General features: G+C 41.0%; 1 protein-coding gene across 5 annotated transcripts in view; it reads right to left on the reverse strand.

Moving 5' to 3' along the window:
* FN1 (fibronectin 1) overlaps positions 1-19,608 on the reverse strand; it is an 88,712-nt gene that overhangs the window by 63,124 nt on the left and 5,980 nt on the right. For all 5 annotated transcript variants that reach the window (XM_042443649.1, XM_042443668.1, XM_042443658.1 and 2 more), the window contains exons 4-11: positions 17,024-17,161; positions 13,800-13,931; positions 12,667-12,804; positions 8,800-8,958; positions 8,237-8,428; positions 7,206-7,385; positions 1,967-2,143; positions 1,133-1,285 (exon numbers count right to left, since the gene is read on the reverse strand). In XM_042443649.1, coding sequence (XP_042299583.1) covers positions 1,133-1,285; positions 1,967-2,143; positions 7,206-7,385; positions 8,237-8,428; positions 8,800-8,958; positions 12,667-12,804; positions 13,800-13,931; positions 17,024-17,161 — 1,269 coding nt within the window. The remainder of the gene's footprint in view (positions 1-1,132; positions 1,286-1,966; positions 2,144-7,205; positions 7,386-8,236; positions 8,429-8,799; positions 8,959-12,666; positions 12,805-13,799; positions 13,932-17,023; positions 17,162-19,608) is intronic.

The following is a 19,608-nucleotide window of genomic DNA, read 5'->3' on the forward strand; positions in this document are numbered from 1 at the left end:
CAACAGGAACTGTTAATTCCTGGTGGCTGTTAATGCAAACACAATGGTAGAGATTGTACTTAGGTTTCAATGCTACTGGCACAGGAATTTGAGAGGTTTCTGAGCTAAATAAAGTTCATGAGAAACACTGGAGGCAGACTGTCCCTATAAGTCATGTTCTGTTTCAGCAGTAGCAACAGCTCTAGAGTTTTTTCATCACACATACCCACACACCCACTTCCAAACATGGTGTGAGCCAGATGCAGGATGACCAAATGCCTGTTTCCCTTTGAAGTCTTATTTTTCTTTCATGCTGCCTAAGCACTTCCCTGACCATATTCCCAGAAACTTTCTACAGCACAGTATTCCTTAGATTTCCTGCACAGGTCCCTTCTATAAAAGGTCACTAAAGACCAAATTAACTGCTGAAGCTGGTGGGGTGGGAGCTGTTACCAGAAAAGCAGAAACAAGGCTTCTTGCACTAATACATTTGATTATGTAAAGTTACAGCCATTAACTTCATCTGCACACTTCATTCTACTTTTAATGATTCAGAAAATCAGAGAAACACATTATATTATATGGTCTTGGGCACCAAGAAAAGAGGTGCTTTTTCACATTCAGACATAACAGTTACAAGAGCTGTGAGGTATATATATATATAGGTGTTGATATCAATCACCATTTAGAGGGAGGAGTGGAGAACAAAGCAATGTGTGGAAAGACATCAGAAGCCAGGAGCTCACCTTCACCCTGAAACCTCACTTTGCTTACAGTATTACTTGTTCTGGGCTCACAGTTTGAAAATGGGTGTATGAAAATAGCCAGAAAATATAGCTGCCAAGCTCACTCTCTCTGTTGTTTGGGAATATTCAAAATATGCAAAGTTTTAAGTTTCAGTCAAGAGGCTTCAAAGGACAGAAGACTGGACCCTGGGCTTTATGTAGCTGCTTGATCCTGCATTAAGAGGATAAGATGGTTGTGCCATATCTAATAACTATCTGTTTTAAACTCAGTCTATAAAGGAGGGAATAATGTGTAGGACAGTTAAGGTTTATTGTGGTATAGTTAACACTACTACAACCACAGACCTTATTGGCTCTGCAGCTGACTACATCAGAGCGAACACAGAAGCAAAGACAAACCAAAATACCTCTAAGTTGGGAATAAGCAATGCAAGTCCACTCTCCACGCCCATTTCCTACGCAAGTGCATCTCATCATATGGCCCATTTCATGCTGCTTGTCCCACTGATCTCCAACACGGTACATAACACCATCATTGGTTGTGCAGATTTCCTCATGAGCTGTTCAAGAGATAATACAGAGGGAGGTTTGTTGGCTAGTGCTTGCTTTTAGTTTCATAGGACGCAAAACAAGAAAGCAATGTATGGTGAACTTTTATTCTGACAGGGATGGGATTCCTAAAGTTGTAAGTAACAGTTGTCAAATGTCATCTGGCTAAATACCCTGAAGACACCACATTCTGTCTGATCTTGGAACCCAAGCCTCATTAGTACTTGGATTTACAGAGATTGCCAGGGAATACAAGGTGCTATAGGCTATGTTCAGAGGATGCCAAATGACCTCTGAGTATTCCTCGCTTAAGAAAACCTTCTGAAATTGATGGCGTCACCATGTCAACAGGAGACTTAAAAATACATACATCACTTTTTGTCAAATTTAAATTCAAATTTTGGAGACATGGAATAAATACAATTTACAATTTTCAGCCACTTTGAATCTGGCATTCTCTAAATCTAAACTATAGAAAAGATGGATGTTTGAATCATTTGATTCCAGAATAGCTTGGAAAAGCCACAGAAAACCAATGAATTCCATTGAGGTGAATATTTATAGGGAGTATCTAACTTTACAGAGAGCTGCTGAGTCGTAATTAATGCCCACCCAGCATCATACAGCTAAAACATGATGTGAAGCAGACATGTTTACTGTGGATTCTCACAAAAAACATATATACAACATACCAGCCATGGGGCAAAATCCAAACTTCTGGTCAGCATCATAGTTTTGTGTGGTTCCACACCATTTCATGTTGTCTCTCCGCCCCTCAGAAGTACAATCAGTGTAATTGCGGTTGTTGTAAAGGAAAGGGAAATGGCACAGAGCACCATTGGAGTTACCACCACGTGTTTGAACCAAGACTGAAAAAAACAGTAACCATTCATAGTTAAGCTTGTGACTAGGCTGGATTCTTGTATAAACTCCTAAGCACACAAAACCATCTCCATGACACATTGTCATAACATCTGGAGCAATGAGATGTTTGATAAGGGGAAGATGTATCTCTGGGGTATGCAATCCAGTCCACTAGGGAATGCTTGCCTTGGATGTGGAAATCTGTTTTTTGAATCCCAGCAATGTATTCTTGACATCACCCAATGGACAAGTTGACAAGCAATACAACACACCCTCATACCACATGGTCAGAGTCAGGACTAGACAGAGCTGGTCCTGGGCTTGTGCAAGATGAATAATCATGTTCCCATCTTTACAAGCCAAATATCCTACATAAACAGATGTTAGTATTACATTTAAGTCAGGTCTCAAAGTGTAAGGCCTAGTTGTTCTGGTCTTAAAGTGTTGCAATTTGTCAAGTCAAAATCATATTAATAAATGTGAAGTTGATGGATTTCATGGCCGGTGTCCAGAGTTTTCTGTGGGTTTTCTGGGCTATGTGGCCACATTCTGGTAGAATTTATTCCTGGTGTTAACAAATTCTTCCAGAACATGGCCACATAGCTTGGAAAACCCACAGAACACCACATCAATAAATGGTTGGTGTTTATTTATTTTTTAAAAAATGGATATGCTGAGATTTAGCAAATGATATAGCTACATCTGGGACTGTTGAGATTTGATGTGTTGTTTTTTGCCTTCAAGTCATTTCCAACTTATGGCAACCCTGTGGTGAAACTATCATGGATTTGTGTGTCTGTGTGTTTGGCAAGAATTGTTCAGAGGGCTTGCCTTTGTCTTCCTCTGAGACTGAGGGAATGTCTTTCCCAATGTCACCCAGTGGGTTTCCATGACAGAGCTGGAATTTGAACCCTCATCTCAACTTGTAATCCAATGCTCAAATCACTACACTACGCTGGCTTTCTAACATAGCATCATTTGTTCATGATGCATTTAGGAATGACACTTTTCCTGTGCACCTGCCAGCCTCCTCCCCTCCTTTTTCCTGTCATCAGTATTCTGCTGTTTGTAAAAATTACTGCCAGCTAGCTGATTCTTTATGTGGAAATGGAGGAAAAACAAACTATGTCTTTCCTGATGCACTACGCTCATGAGAATTACTGCTGAAAGTTGCATTTCTGTTTAGGGACAAGATGGGCTGTGCACTGTTCTCCATGCTACTGCATTCCCAGGCATGGACCAAGGTAGGCTGGCCTAGAGCTGCATAATAACCTACTATATAGGTTGTTTTGATTTAAGCCAGGATTGCAAAGCAAATAATAAATATGGCTATACATACAGCTGACTCACACAAACAAAAGCAGTCTTCCAACTGTGTATTAAAGGCATGACCAAAAATGTTTTTACTGGCAAATGTGGAAAACCAAACTCAACTTCAGAACTGAAGCCAAAAATGGTGGTGGCACATTCAGGAGTCAGACAGACATTCTTTACATCTAGCTTCTCTTTTCTCACATGCTTTAGAGATGCAGTTTTTAAAAAATCTCCAGTCTTATTTTCAGTATGGATAAGAGTTCCAGCTCTGCTCTAAGCTAAAAACTAGATGAAAAACAGATAAAGGATGGCTGGACCATTGCAAAAACAGAGCAGCAGATGTGCCACTGTGAAACATCTTTCTGTGCTTGATCTTTTTTTGTTTTGTTTTGTTTTGTTTTGAAGGTGGAGGATTAAAAACCAGAGAAGATCTAGCTATTTTAGTTTGGAGGCCATGGCTAACCCATTCCAGATGACTCATTTAAAGGACAGACTTTGCTCACCAATGTTACTGGTTCTTCAACATGGGGGGGGGGGGGGGTTGCCAGGGAAGTGTGGGACAGCAGATTTACTCAAATTCTTGCAATGAATGTATGGAATCTGCTGAAAAATCAAAGGGATGGTGGGTAGACTGCAGAGAGAAAAACTGCTCTGCTGCATTTTAAATAAGTCCTTAACTTAAAGCTCTAATTACAACCTAATGCTTTTAAATAGTTGGTAGAAAGGAGACGTACTTATGTGGTTCTATTTTCAGGATTCCCTTCTCCTTTCCATGAGGCCCATTACACTGCAACGTTATAATCAATGCCACTCCCAGCAACTAAAGGAAGCCAAGATTTGTTTTGTTTTGTTTTTTTAAAAGTTCAATAGGGAGAAAAGCAGGTGGAGAGGGGAAGAAATGGGTACGGATTTTCACCTGAGATAGCCAAAAGCTAACAAAATAGGTATCTCCAACCCAAGCAAAGTGAAGAAGATTCAGGAAAACAGGATATAGCCTTCAAAGAAATCTTACAGCATCTTTAAGATTAACTGTGCAAAAAAAAGGTGTAGTATAAGCTTTCATAGGCTTGATCTATTTCCTCAGAGGCATGGAGTGAGCTGATGCCCAGGAAGGACTTTTATAATCAGGCTGTATGAATAGCCAGAGAAATGCAAAAATTGTGGTTACAGTGATGACATTACAAGTTCAGTTTTAACTATGGTCATTGAGGGACAAAATCAGGAAGAAACAAATTGTTTGAAGCCAGGGTGGGTAGGTGGTGAACGGTGAGGGACTTTGCAACATGGTGTGTGCTGGCTGGGAACCAGAAAGGAGATAGGATAAAACGGTTAAGAGCATCCTCATGAGGCTGGAGTATTAAACAGGTTTATATCACGTATAATGTGTCAGGAAGCCACACAGTCTGTGTTCCAAAGTTCAGTGAAAAAAGCAACCCAGACATTAAAAAGAGTGTCTGAGAAAAAACTGTCATACCAAGAGATTTGTTTTGGCCTTCTATTTGGAGTGGGGGGGAGAATAAAGTCTAAAATGAAAAAATAAAAGGTATTATATGCATTGAATATAATATGATGGAGAGAACTAGCATGTGATTTGAATGTTGGGCTAAGACTCTGGAGAACAGGGTTCGATTCCCAGCTCAGCTATGAAACTCACTGGGTGACCTTGGGAAAGTCACATGCTCTCAGCCTCAGAAGAAGACAATGACAAAGCTCCTCTGAACAAATCCTTGCAAGAAAAAGCCATGACAGGTTTGCCTTAAGGTCACCATAACTCAAAAACGACTTAAAATCCACACAATAACAACAAAATATTCTATTGGATCTGTTTAACACAAAAAGAATATGCCTGAAACCAGTGGTAAAAGCTCTTTTGCATCTCTTTCATATTATACAGTTACAGCACTTTGATACTACTTTTATTGCCATGGCTCAATCTTACAGAATCATGGCATTACAATTCTTAGCCGGAGAGCTCTAAGTGCAACAAACTATATTATAGGATTCCATACGAAACGACAGTTAAGATAATATCAAAGTGATATATAGTGTGGAAGAGACCTCAAAAGAAAAGGAAAGCTACCCCCATTCTGTCAGTAGCTGAAGTCTGAAACTACTGTACAAAAAGAGGAGGATTTCAGATTACTTTGTGCAAAACTTTCTGCTCACAATCTTGGCCACAGATTAAGTGGTCACATTTGAAACACAGCATATCATTGTACTTGTTCTGTTACATTGCTGTTGAGTCATTTTCTTCTTTTATAGAAAACATAATAGAGAAACAAACAGTAAATAAAATTGAAATGAAATTCAGAATGAAGTAAAAAAAAAAGGAAACAGGATACAAGATCAAATAACTCAGAAACTTGGAATCTGGAGGGAATTTCAGGCATGGAGAATTCACTGGTATCCCCAATTTCAGTCAGTTCAACATAGAATAGCTTTCTTTCCTATAATGACCAAAGTATTTTTTTAAGTGGATTAACATCACTGGGGCAGGCAGTTTATGTCTTGATAATATAGGAGCAGTCAGAAGACAGATTCACTCTTGGGTTATTTAGCCATGCAGACAGATCTGTGATGAAATGTGAATTTCTCCCCTCCTTATCTCTAAAGGAGTCAAAATGCTTTGAAAGAAAAGACCACAGAGAAGCCACTCCTTAGATGCAGGTTCTGGTTCCTGCTATATATGGGATTCAGGATTTAAGGGAGTGACATCAGAACATTGCACTAGTCAGACTCAGGAGGCATTTTCCCCTCAGGCCTAATATGGGAATCTGTCTTACTGGACTAAAGAAAGAAAAGAAAGAAAAACACAAGCCAGAGACATACAGGGAAAAGTACTTTGGATCAAAGATGCAGAGCTCTGTTTGGTCTACCAGCTCCACTTCCAGCTAATCCCTTCCTCCTCCACAACTGTAGGAGGAACACACTGGATATAAAAGAATGGCACACATATATTTAACTGAAGGCATTTTTCCACAATTGTTTCCTGGGATTGGCTGATGAGACACAGCAAAGAAACACACACACACAGATTTAAAATCCTTGCATTCTTTATCCAAGCATTCCTGAAAAAAAGGGGCTTCCTTTGCTGACTGGCAATTGGAAAACTGAATTCTGGCAGTGCAATTTCCCCAGAGGCTGAGCACCATGTGGAACAAGGAAGAGAAGCCAATCTGGAAAATTTAAAGTTGGACAGGAGAACTCAAAGAATTACTTGGATTTATATCCTGCCCTACCACAATCTGAATGCCAACAGATGTGTTCAGTTATAGCTTGTAGCATCTTACAAAAATGGCAATCAAGTGTGTGAAGTAAATATTTTGTCCACATAAGAGTATGGCTGGAGAGCCAGTGTATGGTGTAGTGGTTTGGATGTTGGACTAGGACTCGGGGGACCAGGATTCAAATCCTGCTCAGCTATGGAAATTCACTTAGTGATCTTGGGCAAGTCACACTCTCTCAGCTGCAGAGAAAGACAAAGACAACTTTGTTCTGAACAAATCTTGTCAAGAAAACCTCATGATAGGGTTACCTTAGGTCAACATAAGTCAGAAACAACGGTTCTCACTGCTCCCCCTTTTGTATCCCATTTCTTGCTGTTTCTTCACCTTCTTTAAGGGTGTTGCTGAATTCAGCAGAACAATGCCAAATTACAACTGATAGGTCTATACCTCCACTGACAGATGTTTCCAACAGCTTGCTACAACCAGTACCTTATTTCTCCCAAAACAAGTATTTGGAAAGATTTACCATTTTGTTCTGTACAGAAGGAATATTTCTGATCCTGATCAAAGTTAGAGGATGTGCTGCACCAGAGAGTCCCATCACTACGGCCTTCAGAAGTGCATGAGTAGAAAGTCCTCCCATTATAGGTGAAAGGGAAGACGCAGGGTTCCCCATTGGAATTGCCACCATAGGCCTGTGTCACAGCTACAAAATGAAACAGAACATGGTATTGTGATTCTGACATCTTTTGACACATACAAAGACAACACATTCCTTGTGAGGTGAGACCTTTCCTTATTATATCTTCGGACAACTCGAGTACAATGGGACAATAATACTTAGCCTTTATGCGGCACACTGCAATAAACAGTCCCAGATTGCTGGTTGCAGTATCTGAGTTGGGCTTGGAGGAAGGACAGAAAAAACTTCCCATGCTCTACTAAGCAACCTACACAGCGCTGGACCCAAGAGCAGAAGCCTCAACTTACCTACACTGTGTATTTTGTTCTCACAGAAGTGACATACCACTTCTTAGATATACAGTTGGCTTTTGCCATCCACAATTTGAGCATCTGTGGATGTCCACACCATTCACACCAATGGCGGTTGGTACATGTGGCTGCACCACCACTGGGAACTACAGGATTGGAGGTCTCATAATTTTTGTTATCTGCCAGGGGTTGTCCAGAATGAAAACCCTGCGGATACGAAGGGCTGACTGTATTGCAATATGTGGTGAACCATAGGCTTACTCATATAGTAGCCAAACAATTAATTTGTGTAAGACAGTGAATATCCCTCAACACTCATCAGTTCCATTCTACTGTGCTGTGGCACAAGCATAGCACAATGAAAACACCAAAATGTGATCTATTCTCTTGAGGTCCACTTTCCCAGGCATCTTGATCAATAGCCAGCTTTTTATTCAACCCTAGCTCAGAATCCTACCTCATTCAAGCCTAGGCTCATCCAGTCTTTCTAGCTTTAACCTGGGTGATAGTCTTTTGCCTTCTGAGACACTTTAGGTATCAGTGGACATTTGACCTGCCTCATACCTGTTTCCTGGCAACTGACTCCATTGCCCAGACAAGTGCAAAGCATATGCTGGCTGCCTTGCGTCTTGAGCCATTGCATTCCCAGAAAGTACACCATGCCATTGTCGGTTACACAGTGTCCATATGGAGGAGGCTGGGGCTGGGGCTGATACAGGGCAGTTCGTACATCTGTGATGGTTGCAGATGCAGTTCCTACAGCAGAAAACACAACAACAATTAAACACTACAGCAGCCAACATGAATCCTGTTGTACACTGTGGTACAGTGTTTTAACCTATTAATGCACTGGGCCCCACATGGGAGAAAAGTGAGCTATAAAAGAAATAGATGAACGAATTCTAATCAGATAAGACTGAAGAGCCAGACTTGGTGGTTGTTTCCACCCCCTACTGAGCTTGTTTACAAGGGCAGAAACAACCAGGTCTGGCCCTTTACTCTAGAGGTTAAGTGTCCATACAAGCCAAAGAAAGAGGGAAGAAAAGGGGAAGGAGAACAAACCAAACAATGAGCATCAGTGGCCTGCATTCAAACTTTGCATGAACAGATCCAAGAATATTTCTCACCTATGCCAGTGGTCTGCAGAGATGAATGCCTCTCGCATTTCCATTCTCCTCTGCCATTGCCAGTGCAGATGCACTGTAGCAGATTTCCCCTGTTGTCTTTCTTGCTCCAGGTATCTCCAATTCTGTAGGATGTCTTGGTATCTGGATCATTGCACCGGTCTGTAGAAAAAAAAAACATAAAAGGGAAACACGTTCTTGATATCAGCAACAGCATGTATGCTCAAGGTACCTTTCTGCTTAGACAGGCACTTGATGACTGACTACACAAGGTCTATACCACCAAAATAATAAGCTGGATCTTGCTTATTGTTCTGCTAGTGTGTGCATGCATTTTAGTGATAAATGTTTTAATCTGGTTTTAATTTTTTGTTCATTTAATCTCATTTTAATTTTTGTATCTTGTGGATTTTTAACAAGGTACTTTATAATTTGTTTTATGCCACTTTTGAGTCCCAAACTGGGAAACAGGCAGGAGAGCAGAATGAGGACAAGAAAAGAGGAAGAAGGGGGAGAAAAAGAAGATCCATATAGCTATTGATCACTCGCATAGTTTTGTCTATTTTATTTGTGCAAACTCATTTTTCATCCTTTGGGAAAGTACCGTACTCTAAAATGTGCTCATGCTTGCTTTGACCACAGCTGTGTAAGGAACAGCCTTCCTTAAAAGGAAGCACCACATGGGAAATCCTTCCTTCTCTTCTTCCTGTGCCTGAGAGTTTAAATATAAGCCCATGGGGTGCTCCCTTCCTCAGAGATCCTGGCCCTGGGCCTCGGGAAATTCTACAATCTCCTGTCATTGGCAGTGGTTGAAGAAGACCTCTGAATCACTCCAAATGGTTATTCAGCTGTTCCAGTTCGGCCACAAAAAGTACCATATGGGAAATACTTGAGAAAGCCATGAGATCAGATTGTGCTTGCCAGAAAAGTGGTTTGTGGTTTCATATACAAAGTTTGTATGTATAACTGGACATGCTGGGAAAACAGTTTTCAAAATATTCAAAGCTGGGAACCAGCTTTCACACAATATGCACAATACACATGGCCTGGGAATAAGAAAACAGCAATTTGTTCTTTGATGCATCTGAAGATTTGTCCACAATGACAAGGGGTTGCCCTCCTTAAATGTTAGTAATATTACCACTGGTTAAAAAAGGGGGTGGGCATAAAAACTTTAAACAAAACTCTATACATTTTGATAAATAATAATCCCCATGTTTACACTGAAGTCAATGGAATTTACTCCTTAGGTTTGCAACTTTAATCTGGGGGATCTAAAAGAACTACTATTTAAACTGGGAAGAACAACAATGGAAAAAGTGTGGACCTACAAAATCCAGAATGGTTTCAAAAATGAATTATATATATACACACACAGGCATAGCGAATCAACTTCATGCTAGTGCATATATAAGAAATAAGATGCAGATAAGGTACTGGACTTAGACCAGGAAGCATTTTACCCTAAACAATTGCACTAGGATCCCACTACTATAGCCACATCCTGTGGTGATCCTGAGTCTTACAGTTTGGGGAGTGCCATTTGGCTTTCTCATCCAAAGGGGAGTTCTAGTGCCTCCAGTCAAACTACAAACCCCAGGATTTCATAAGATATCGTCATGACAGTTAAGGTACAAAGTATCATAATTGTGTAGCATGGAAGGGTCCTTGGAATCAAATCCTAATGAGCCTCAGGAACAAAATAAGTTTCAACAGCAAGCAGCTTTTTCATCCTACATAATTACTGCAGGGCTGCTGAGGTAATTTATAGGGTAACACTGTAAAACCCCTGCACTCTGAAAGCATCCCATAACTGATTATTAGCAATGGTTTATATACCATTTGTACTACACCCATCGTTTTCATTTGGGACTCACAAAGTACAAATCAGTAACATGTAGAAAATCACTGGAATTTCCTGTTCAAACTAATGACAGGACATGTGATGAAACACATGGTCCACATCAAACCATGATCATGCCTTTTTCCGTGCACTCGGGAACACTGCAGCTCTCTTTTCCCCATTGGACACTAAAACATGTATCTTTCCACCACAAGATTCAAGTCAAACTGAAATTATAAACAAATGGTTGTCTTTTTATGGCTTTCAAGTTTAATCTCAAACCTACTTTGAGGATTTAGTCTATATAATCCTTTTGCTTATTTTAGAGAAAGCCCATCAACTTTGTATCCCATGGAAACAGCATCAATTAAAAGCTAAAGGACACAAGCTTAAAACTTACCTAACCTAAGATTTTAAAAACCAGATGTTTCCCAATTTGGATTACACAGCCTTACATTTAGCCAGTGATCTCACTTTTGGATGACTTTTTTTTTAAGGAAGCCTTTCCTAAAGGTTTTGCTGGTTTCAGCCTGAATACAGAATTGTTCTCTTATCTATACCCAGGTTCCAACCTCAGCAACTTCATTACAGGGTTACAGTATTTGGAAGTTACAAGCCCAAGAACAGAGATACCTTCATGCTGATTAGCAAGAAACTAATAAATATTCCAAATAATATTTTGGGAATGGTTTTGATATGTTTGACAGTCATATGTCTTATGTTAAATCCTCAGACAGTTTAGCTTAAGATGTTAATTAAAAGGAACCTTGCTTAGCTCCTCAGTCCATCTGAGATCACCCACAACACTCAAAGAACCGGTCTGGATGGCCAGAAAGCTCTTTGGGAAATCTCCCTTCTCAGGTGTAGCTATGGGGAGGAAGGGATAATGAGGGCATTTAGTCCCTAAATTGCTAACATTGCAAAGTGTGGTAAGTGATAATGGTTTACACCTAGAACACTTACATTTGTTGCATTCACACCTCCCTGGTAATTTTGCCAGCTTTTTCTTTGGATGCCAAATTTCTATTTCTAAATGCCCAACTGAAGGTGTAAGTTACTACAATGGTAGAAATTTGGGGAGTGAAGTAAAATTTCACAGGAGGCAGAATTCTTATTTGAATGTCATGCTTTCATTTCTACCCCCACCCGCACAGCTATACTCCTGCCTCCCATACTCTTCTGCACCCAGAAATCTCATCTCAAATCTCACATGGCTCGGGAGGTATCCTGACCATCCATAGAGCCTCTTCAAAGGTTATAGGTAGCTGCTTTGGGGTGGGAGGAGAAGGAAGGAAACATCTATTACTGTATATACTCCTGTATAAGTCTAGAAATTTTACTCTAAAAATTGACCTCAAAAACCTGGGTCAACTTATTCATGGATGAATGTAAATATAATATTTTAACTCTTATTTCAAAAAGGAACCATTCCCTGGTGAAAGGCAAGAGTGTAGTAATCTGTCATGGAAACACTGACTCCCGTCTAATCTCTCATCCATTCAGACTTTACATCCTTTGCTTCATCCTTTAGATCTTTGGTTACATTTACCCTCAACTTATCCCCGGTCATATCAAAATCCATAATTTTGATTTGGCCCTCAACTTATACATGAGGACGACTTATAGCCAAGTATACACAGTAACTTCCTTACACCAGCCTCTTTTAGAATCCTAGCTAATGTCTTCGGATTAAATGCCAATGAAGACACAGCACCTTTACTTCTGGTCTCCCTGCTTTAGTCTGACTGTAAAAGAAATACACAAAGCACCATCATAGCACCAGGTCAGCCTTTTCCAACCTAAGGCCCGCAGATGTTATACTGAAACTTCCATAATCCCCCAACCAGCTGGTTCTGCCCAGTGCTATGATTATACTGTATACTGAGATCCCAGAATGTCCAGTATGGCTTCCGCCCAACTAAGGGTACTCACAGGATTGCAGCCTTCATGTCCTGCTTCATTCAAGGATATTGAGATCAAAACAGTATGGGAATATATCATTCATACTACTGTTCTGCCATACTTACTTCTGGAGGTGCAGGTAATACGACCGCTGCCTTCTCCCAAGCATGTGCAATCCACTATCATCCAGCCTTGGTAGGGCTTCTCCCAGATTTCTCCAACCACATAGGATGTTCCAGCACTGTTATCATAGCACCGCTCAGCTATAGTACATTAAGGGGGGGGGGGGGGGACGACAACATTTGTCATTAAAAATGAAAACAGATTTCTTAACTATGGTGATCAGCCGCTTTTTAACATCTCTCACCCAACTATACTAATAAATGGCTTGGATGTAAAACTGTCCATTGGAGTCCAATGAGTCCATGAAATGAGCTCTCCATTTTAAAATCTGTGCCTTAATTCTGAGTTGCTAAGCAGTTTGTGTCCTGTTCTATTTCATATTGCTTTAGATTTCATGCACCTAAATTCTTTCTATGTACAGCTGGCCTTTCTTTTTTGAGGTGGATCTGTTCCGCCCCGCCCCCCAAAAAATATATCCAAGCCCAAAGGCTTGAATGGGGTGCGTGCCTGTGAGAACATACGGGCATGTGCTGTGGGAATGCACCCCATTAGAAATAACGGTCACCCTGTGGTGAGTATTCAAGGTCACAGATTCCAGATCCATGTGCTAGGAGGGGCGACTGTACGTATATTCATTGTAAAATGCACAGAGAACCTTATCTTACTGCAAGAATCACATGACTGAATACTCCTTCATTACAAGAGCTCCATCAAATAAAAATAAAAACAGCAAAGGAAAGGCTTAACTAGAACTTCCCCCTCTTACACACTCATTTTCTATGTGGAAGGATTAGGGTAGTGTTAAGCCATGTGAGCCCTGTCAACTGCTTGGTTAACTACCTCAGTAAATAATGAGGTTTCTCAGACCCAGGTTTATCACCTCTGTGAGCAATACGTCTAACCATTCCACCATACATAACTGTTTCTGTTTATATTATAGCAAATTAATGACATCAGAATCTTGCATACTGGAGGCAATAGTCTAAAAAAGACAGCAAGGAACTGCACATCACAGAGAGTCTTAAAGTGCCACTATCTATCCCACATGATTATTGTAAAGACTTCTCATCTACTGAGATCAAAGCACTTTGAGTTTGACCTCTCAGATATATAAAACCAAAGAAACAGAACCTACCAACTGGTTTGCAAGTCCATTCCCCCTTCCCATTGCCAAGGCACACACACTCCAACATGTAGCCGCCAGTCTCGTGAGGCCTGCGCCAGGTGTCACCAATCTTGTAGGACTGGCCGCCTTCATGACAGCGATCTGTGAAAAATAAACACACATAGGAAGTTGCCTTTTACCAAATTGGTCCTTTGGCCCACTGAGCTTAGTACTTTTTACTCTGGGTAAGGTTGTCAGGCTGAAAACTAGATTGGGTACCTGTACCATTAATGGTTGTGTAAAGAGGAAATTTCCGCAGGTGTTGCATATCACACAACCAGATAACATGTTCTGAAATTCCCTTTTTTGTATAACATTTTCAGGTTTTCACTCAGGCAGCCCTAACTCTGAACAGTAGCAAATTTCTGACTGGTTTGGCAAAGTTCATATTATATCTCCTATCTAACATCAGACAGCTAGACTAGATGGCCCTTGTAGTCTCTTCCAGCTATGATCCCTTTAAGCAGAGAATAATTTTACAATTTTCTACATGCAAAATACATAATAATAATAAATAAATAAAGTTTTTATTTATATCCCGCTCCTTCCCAAGATCAGGGCGGCTCACAACATATATTAAAAACAGAGTGGTACAATACAATAAAAAACACAATCAAACAGCAATACAGTAAAATAACAAGCTAAAAGCCCCATTAGCCCCACCTCTTGGCCACGGAAGAGGAGGGAGGCCCACAGGATTTTACTCGGTGAATGCTTGTTGGAACAGAAAGGTTTTTAAGTCCTTTCTGAATTGGGCCAGGGAGGTTGATGAGCGGAGCTCAGTGGGCAGCGTGTTCCAAAGGGCCGGGGCAGCGATGGAAAATGTCCTCTTCATGGTGGAGGAAAGCCTGGCCCCAGGCACCTCCAGTAGTTGCTGCCCTGATGTTCTGAGGGTGCGGGACGGAATATACGGGGAGAGGCAGTCCTTCAGGAATCCTGGGCCCAAGATCACAGAACTCTAGTCCTTCCCATGTAGACCCTTGACCACAAAGACTCCTTTAAAGAGCAGATTATCACACAGAGGATAAGGACGGGAACAAAGCGGATTGCTCCCGTCCTTATCCCATCCTATTTGCGTGATCGAGGGAAAGATTATCACACATCACGTGCTTATCCCATTCTTCTCCTGTCTGTGAATTATAATGGACCCTTCATTTGGTATTAATGGGAGTTTCTGTTTATATCAAATGCAGGTCCATTACACTTCACCAACTGAAGAACAAACAGCATAAGCATGCAATGTGTGATAATCTTTCCCCCAATCGCACAAATAGGATGGAGTAAGGATGGGAACAATCTGCTTTGCTTCTGTCCTCATCCTCCATGTGATAATCTCCTCAGTTCAAGTGTTTCTGTGACCAGGATAGTACATTTCATCATAATGTAGGCAAAAGTTTTGTAGAAGTTTTACTTCCCAGAGTCAGAGATTGTACGGTTCATCCATCATGGATGCTGGAAATAAGTATCACTTAATACAAAGTTAAAGCAATGTCTGAAGACCACAATAAAGCATTTTCCTATAACAACAGATTTGTCCTTTGTTTACTTTTGTCAACATCATGTGTCCTCTGTCAAAATCATTTACACTTTGTGGCAGAGAACCCCACAATCATTGGCCATTAAACCTCTCTGCCCATGTCATTTGTTATACAGTGAAGTATATGGTTCAGATTCCATAACAAGACATGAAAATGTAAGGTAATCATTCAAGGGAAAGGATGCTCATAAACATGCCCCAGAAAGATGCCATTGTGTTTTGTGGCATGTTAACTGGTGCAAATAAATTCATGAAATTCTTTCATGAATGGAGGATTCACACTGTAGTAAGAAAGTCCTTTAGGTGAACCAGCAAAGCTGTTAAAGTTCATGTATTGCAAAAATCCATTTGTTTTTCTTCACAAAGTAGTTATAACTGTGGTAACGGTGAGCAATGCTGCTTAATTTGACATTCTATGATTCCATGATTGGCTGAGATCCTATATTGGTGTTGAGTAGCATAAATCTCCACATACAGACTCCACTTCATCAAGCTTGAAATGAATGTGGAATCATAGAATTGGAAGAGACACCAAGGGCAATCTACTCTCAACAGATGGCCATCCACTCCCTGCTTAAAAACCTCCAAAGGAGGAGATTCCACCACACTCCAAGATCCTTTCTAAAGGAGTCTTTGTGGTCAAGGGTCTCAATGGGGAGGGCCAGTGTGTTCCACTGTCGAACAGCTCTTACTGTCAGGAAGTTGTTCCTAATGTTGAGGTGAAATCTCCTTTCTTGTAGTTTGAATCCATTGCTCCAGCAGAAAACAAGCTTGTTCCATCTGCAACATGACATCCCTTCAAATACTTAAACAGGGCTACCATGTCACCCCGTAACCTTATCTTCCTAGGCTAAACATACCCAGCTCTCTAAACCACTCATTATATGCCAATGTTTCCAGATCTTTCACAATTTTGGTCTTCCTCCTCTGGACATGTTCCAGCTTGTCAATATCCTTCTTGAATTGTAGTGCCCAGGAAAAATGTTCAACCACTTCCGAAGGGCAATTTATATACGTGTAACAGACAATAACAGTACATTCCTGCAGAGGATACTGATGTCTTCTTGATGGAACTTGGCCACTGAAAAATAGTGGTGGTGGTGTGGCTCCCATGTCAGTGAAGCAGTTAGATCATTCCAGGTTTGGGCTAGCTTTAAAGCAGCTAACCAAGGAGCCAGTGTGGCATTGTGGTTTGTGCGGTATACTACAACTTTGGAAACCAGGGTTCAAACCCTTGCTCATGGACACTCACTGGGTAAGCTAAGGTGATTCACATTATTTCCGCCTCCGAGGAAAGACAAAGACAACCCTCCTCTGAACAAGCCTTGCTAAGAAAACCCCATTATAGATTCCCCATAAGTTGGAAATGAAGCCACATACACACACAAACCAAGGAGCTGAACCTATTTAAGGATAGGGTTTGCACTTTGGACACCTCCTTTAAACCAACATTAAAAGTAGATTCACTATTACACTGACAGCAGCCACTACAGCTGACAAATCCCATGGAATCCTGCAGCGTTATTTGCCATTCAGTGTGGTGGGAAACCAGTAATTTTGGTAAAGTGCTAGCAATGTGGTCAAGTTCAGATATTAAACATTTGCCTTAGAGCACAACATCTATGCATCTCTATGCATCACACACTCCAATACCTACTTGCAATTGTGCAACTGATTCGACCACGGCCGGCCCCAATGCAGGTACAGTCCCAAATCATGGAGTCCTTAGGTCGCTCATAGGTCTCTCCTACTCGGTAAGTAACTCCAGTGTATTTATCAAAGCAGGTCTCTTCCGCTGAAGGAGAAGAAAAAAGTTATGTCACTATAAAAGAATATGAAGCTTGTAGCTTCTAAATTTTGCACAGAGGTGGGGGGGGGGCAAATGGAGGAAAGAAATGGATGAACCTGAGAGGCATGTGAGGGGGGCAAGCACTTTCTGAGAGGTTGAGGGGAGGCAGAGGCAAATGGAGAAAAGAAGCAGTGAGATAAATTAGGTATTGGGGATCAACAGAAATATAAGACACAAATGGAGACTGTGGGTGAGAACAAATGAAGAGAAACAGAAGGAGGGACAGAAAGCAAGGTAGAAAGATACAGATGCAAGGGACAGATGGAGCATGTCTCCTGCCTCTGCAATGAGCAGAGCAATTTGCAATTTGCCTGGGCTCTGAGAGTCCTGCAGTTTGCTGGGGGAGATTAATGGGTTTGAGGGCTGCATAAAGCCCACAAGCCACACTTTGCCCAGTCCTGCTTTAAAACCTTGTAAAATACATATTGTCACACACCAAGGAATCAGTTGGTGGTGGTAGTAGTAGTGCCTACAGCAGGGACTGGTTGATCCAGGAGGTAAGGCAGGCAGAAGCTGACACAGGTCCTAAAGAATGTATAACTCAAAGGCTAGAAGTAATATGGGCCAAAGATAGCTGAAGTGTGAAACCTGAGAAGGGATCATGCCAAGGAAAGCAGGGGAGATCTGAAACTTAGAAGTAAATAATGGGGTAAAAGAAAGAAAGAATCTGAGACTGGAGGAGGGAAACTGAGTGGTGGGGGAGGAGGAGAGAAAATGGCCCACCACCAGGAAGAACTGAAGGGGAGAAGTGAAGGAAATGGAAGGTTACATGTGTATTTGCATTAATCCACCAGATATTTAGCCCCAGCCCGTTTGTAGCTTTGGAATGGATTATAAGAAGCATCTAGTCTTGCTTTAACATTAACATATAAAGTGTCTACCAAAGTTTTAACATCAGTATCTGAAGCCAAGCTCCCTAACCCACCAGTGAAATCTGTAAGAATGGGGGGAAACCCATGCACAGGGTGGCTTCAGATGTTTGATATGTCCTCCTGCCAAGGATATGTGCATCACCTTTTCTTCTTCTTTTAGGAGGATTCTAAAGCTGTATATATTTCAGTCTGCATATGATTAATTTTTCTACTCAGAGCATTTAGCAGAAATGTTATCTCCTGCTGCTATCCGGTTTGTTATTCTAGTCTGTGCTGAACACTACTCATTGGTTTTATGGTTTTATTATCCTCTCCTCTGTGAGGATTTTGAAAGGGGCTCTAGAAATCTTTGCCATGTCATAATTAATCAGTAACGTTTCTTAGATGTTTTGCAACAGCAGGGATTCATTCTTCATAACCAGTGTTTGTACTGCCCTGTTTGCTTTTAGAAACTTGCATAACAGTTTTTGTCAAACTTCTCTGTGCAACTTCTTTTTTCATTCTCCAACCATGAATGACATCCAAGTGAAACCCAGAACTTGGGACTGTTTGGACTGTAACTCCTAGACTTCCCAAGCAGGCATGAGCAGTTAAACTACAATCCTATATATATGTTTAACTAGCAGTAAGTCCCACTGAACTACCATAATCCTTCCTCTATCTTCTTCACCAAACTAAGAGTGTATTTTGCTCTTTTGTCACTTATACTCTACTTTTAAAAAATAAATAAATGACAGCATGACTTTCTCCATTTCTTTAAGTCTTTTTAGGGCCCTCTCTTGTAGTATTTTCTAGGGGCCCTTTCACACTACATTAAAATTAGCACTATGATTCCACTTGTATTGCCATGGCAACAACTTATGCAATTCTGTCCATTGAGGGAAGGGCATTTGGAAATAGGGTTTTTTGTGGGTTTTTCAGGCTATGTGGCTGTGTTCTGAAAGAGTTTATTCCTGATGTTTCACCAGCATCTGTGGCTAGCATCTTCCGGGTGGTTGGCATCTTCAGATGCTGGTGAAACATCAGGAATAAACTCTTCCAGAACATGGCCACATAGCCCGAAAAACCTACAAAAAACTATGGATGCCAGCCGTGAAAGCATTCAATTTCACATCGGCATTTGGAAACCACAACCAGACAATCCTCCTCTGAGACCTCTGATCAAACCATATAAACTTTAAGAAGATCCCACAGGAGGCCACCATGGCAGTTAAAGGGATGTGCTATAGTTTTGAAGGGTGGAGAAGCCCTAAGTCCTTAGTGGCCAAAGCACCTAACACCTACAATCATGAAAACAGCCCCAGATGATCAGATGAAGACCTCATTTAAGAGAGTCTCATTTCCAGCAGTATCAAGTCAGAAGCATCCAAGACAGGAGAGAATCTTTGATTGTTCACCGAGAAGCAGTCTACAGAGGTATACTGCCTCTGAATCTGGAGATTTCATTTGTCCCATTCTCTTGTAAAGCCCTGCAAGCCAGGCCACTCATTCCAAGCATAAATATCACCTTAGAGAGGTGAT

This window comes from Sceloporus undulatus, chromosome 1, assembly GCF_019175285.1.
Source record: "Sceloporus undulatus isolate JIND9_A2432 ecotype Alabama chromosome 1, SceUnd_v1.1, whole genome shotgun sequence".
NCBI classification, from domain to species: Eukaryota; Metazoa; Chordata; class Lepidosauria; order Squamata; family Phrynosomatidae; genus Sceloporus; species Sceloporus undulatus.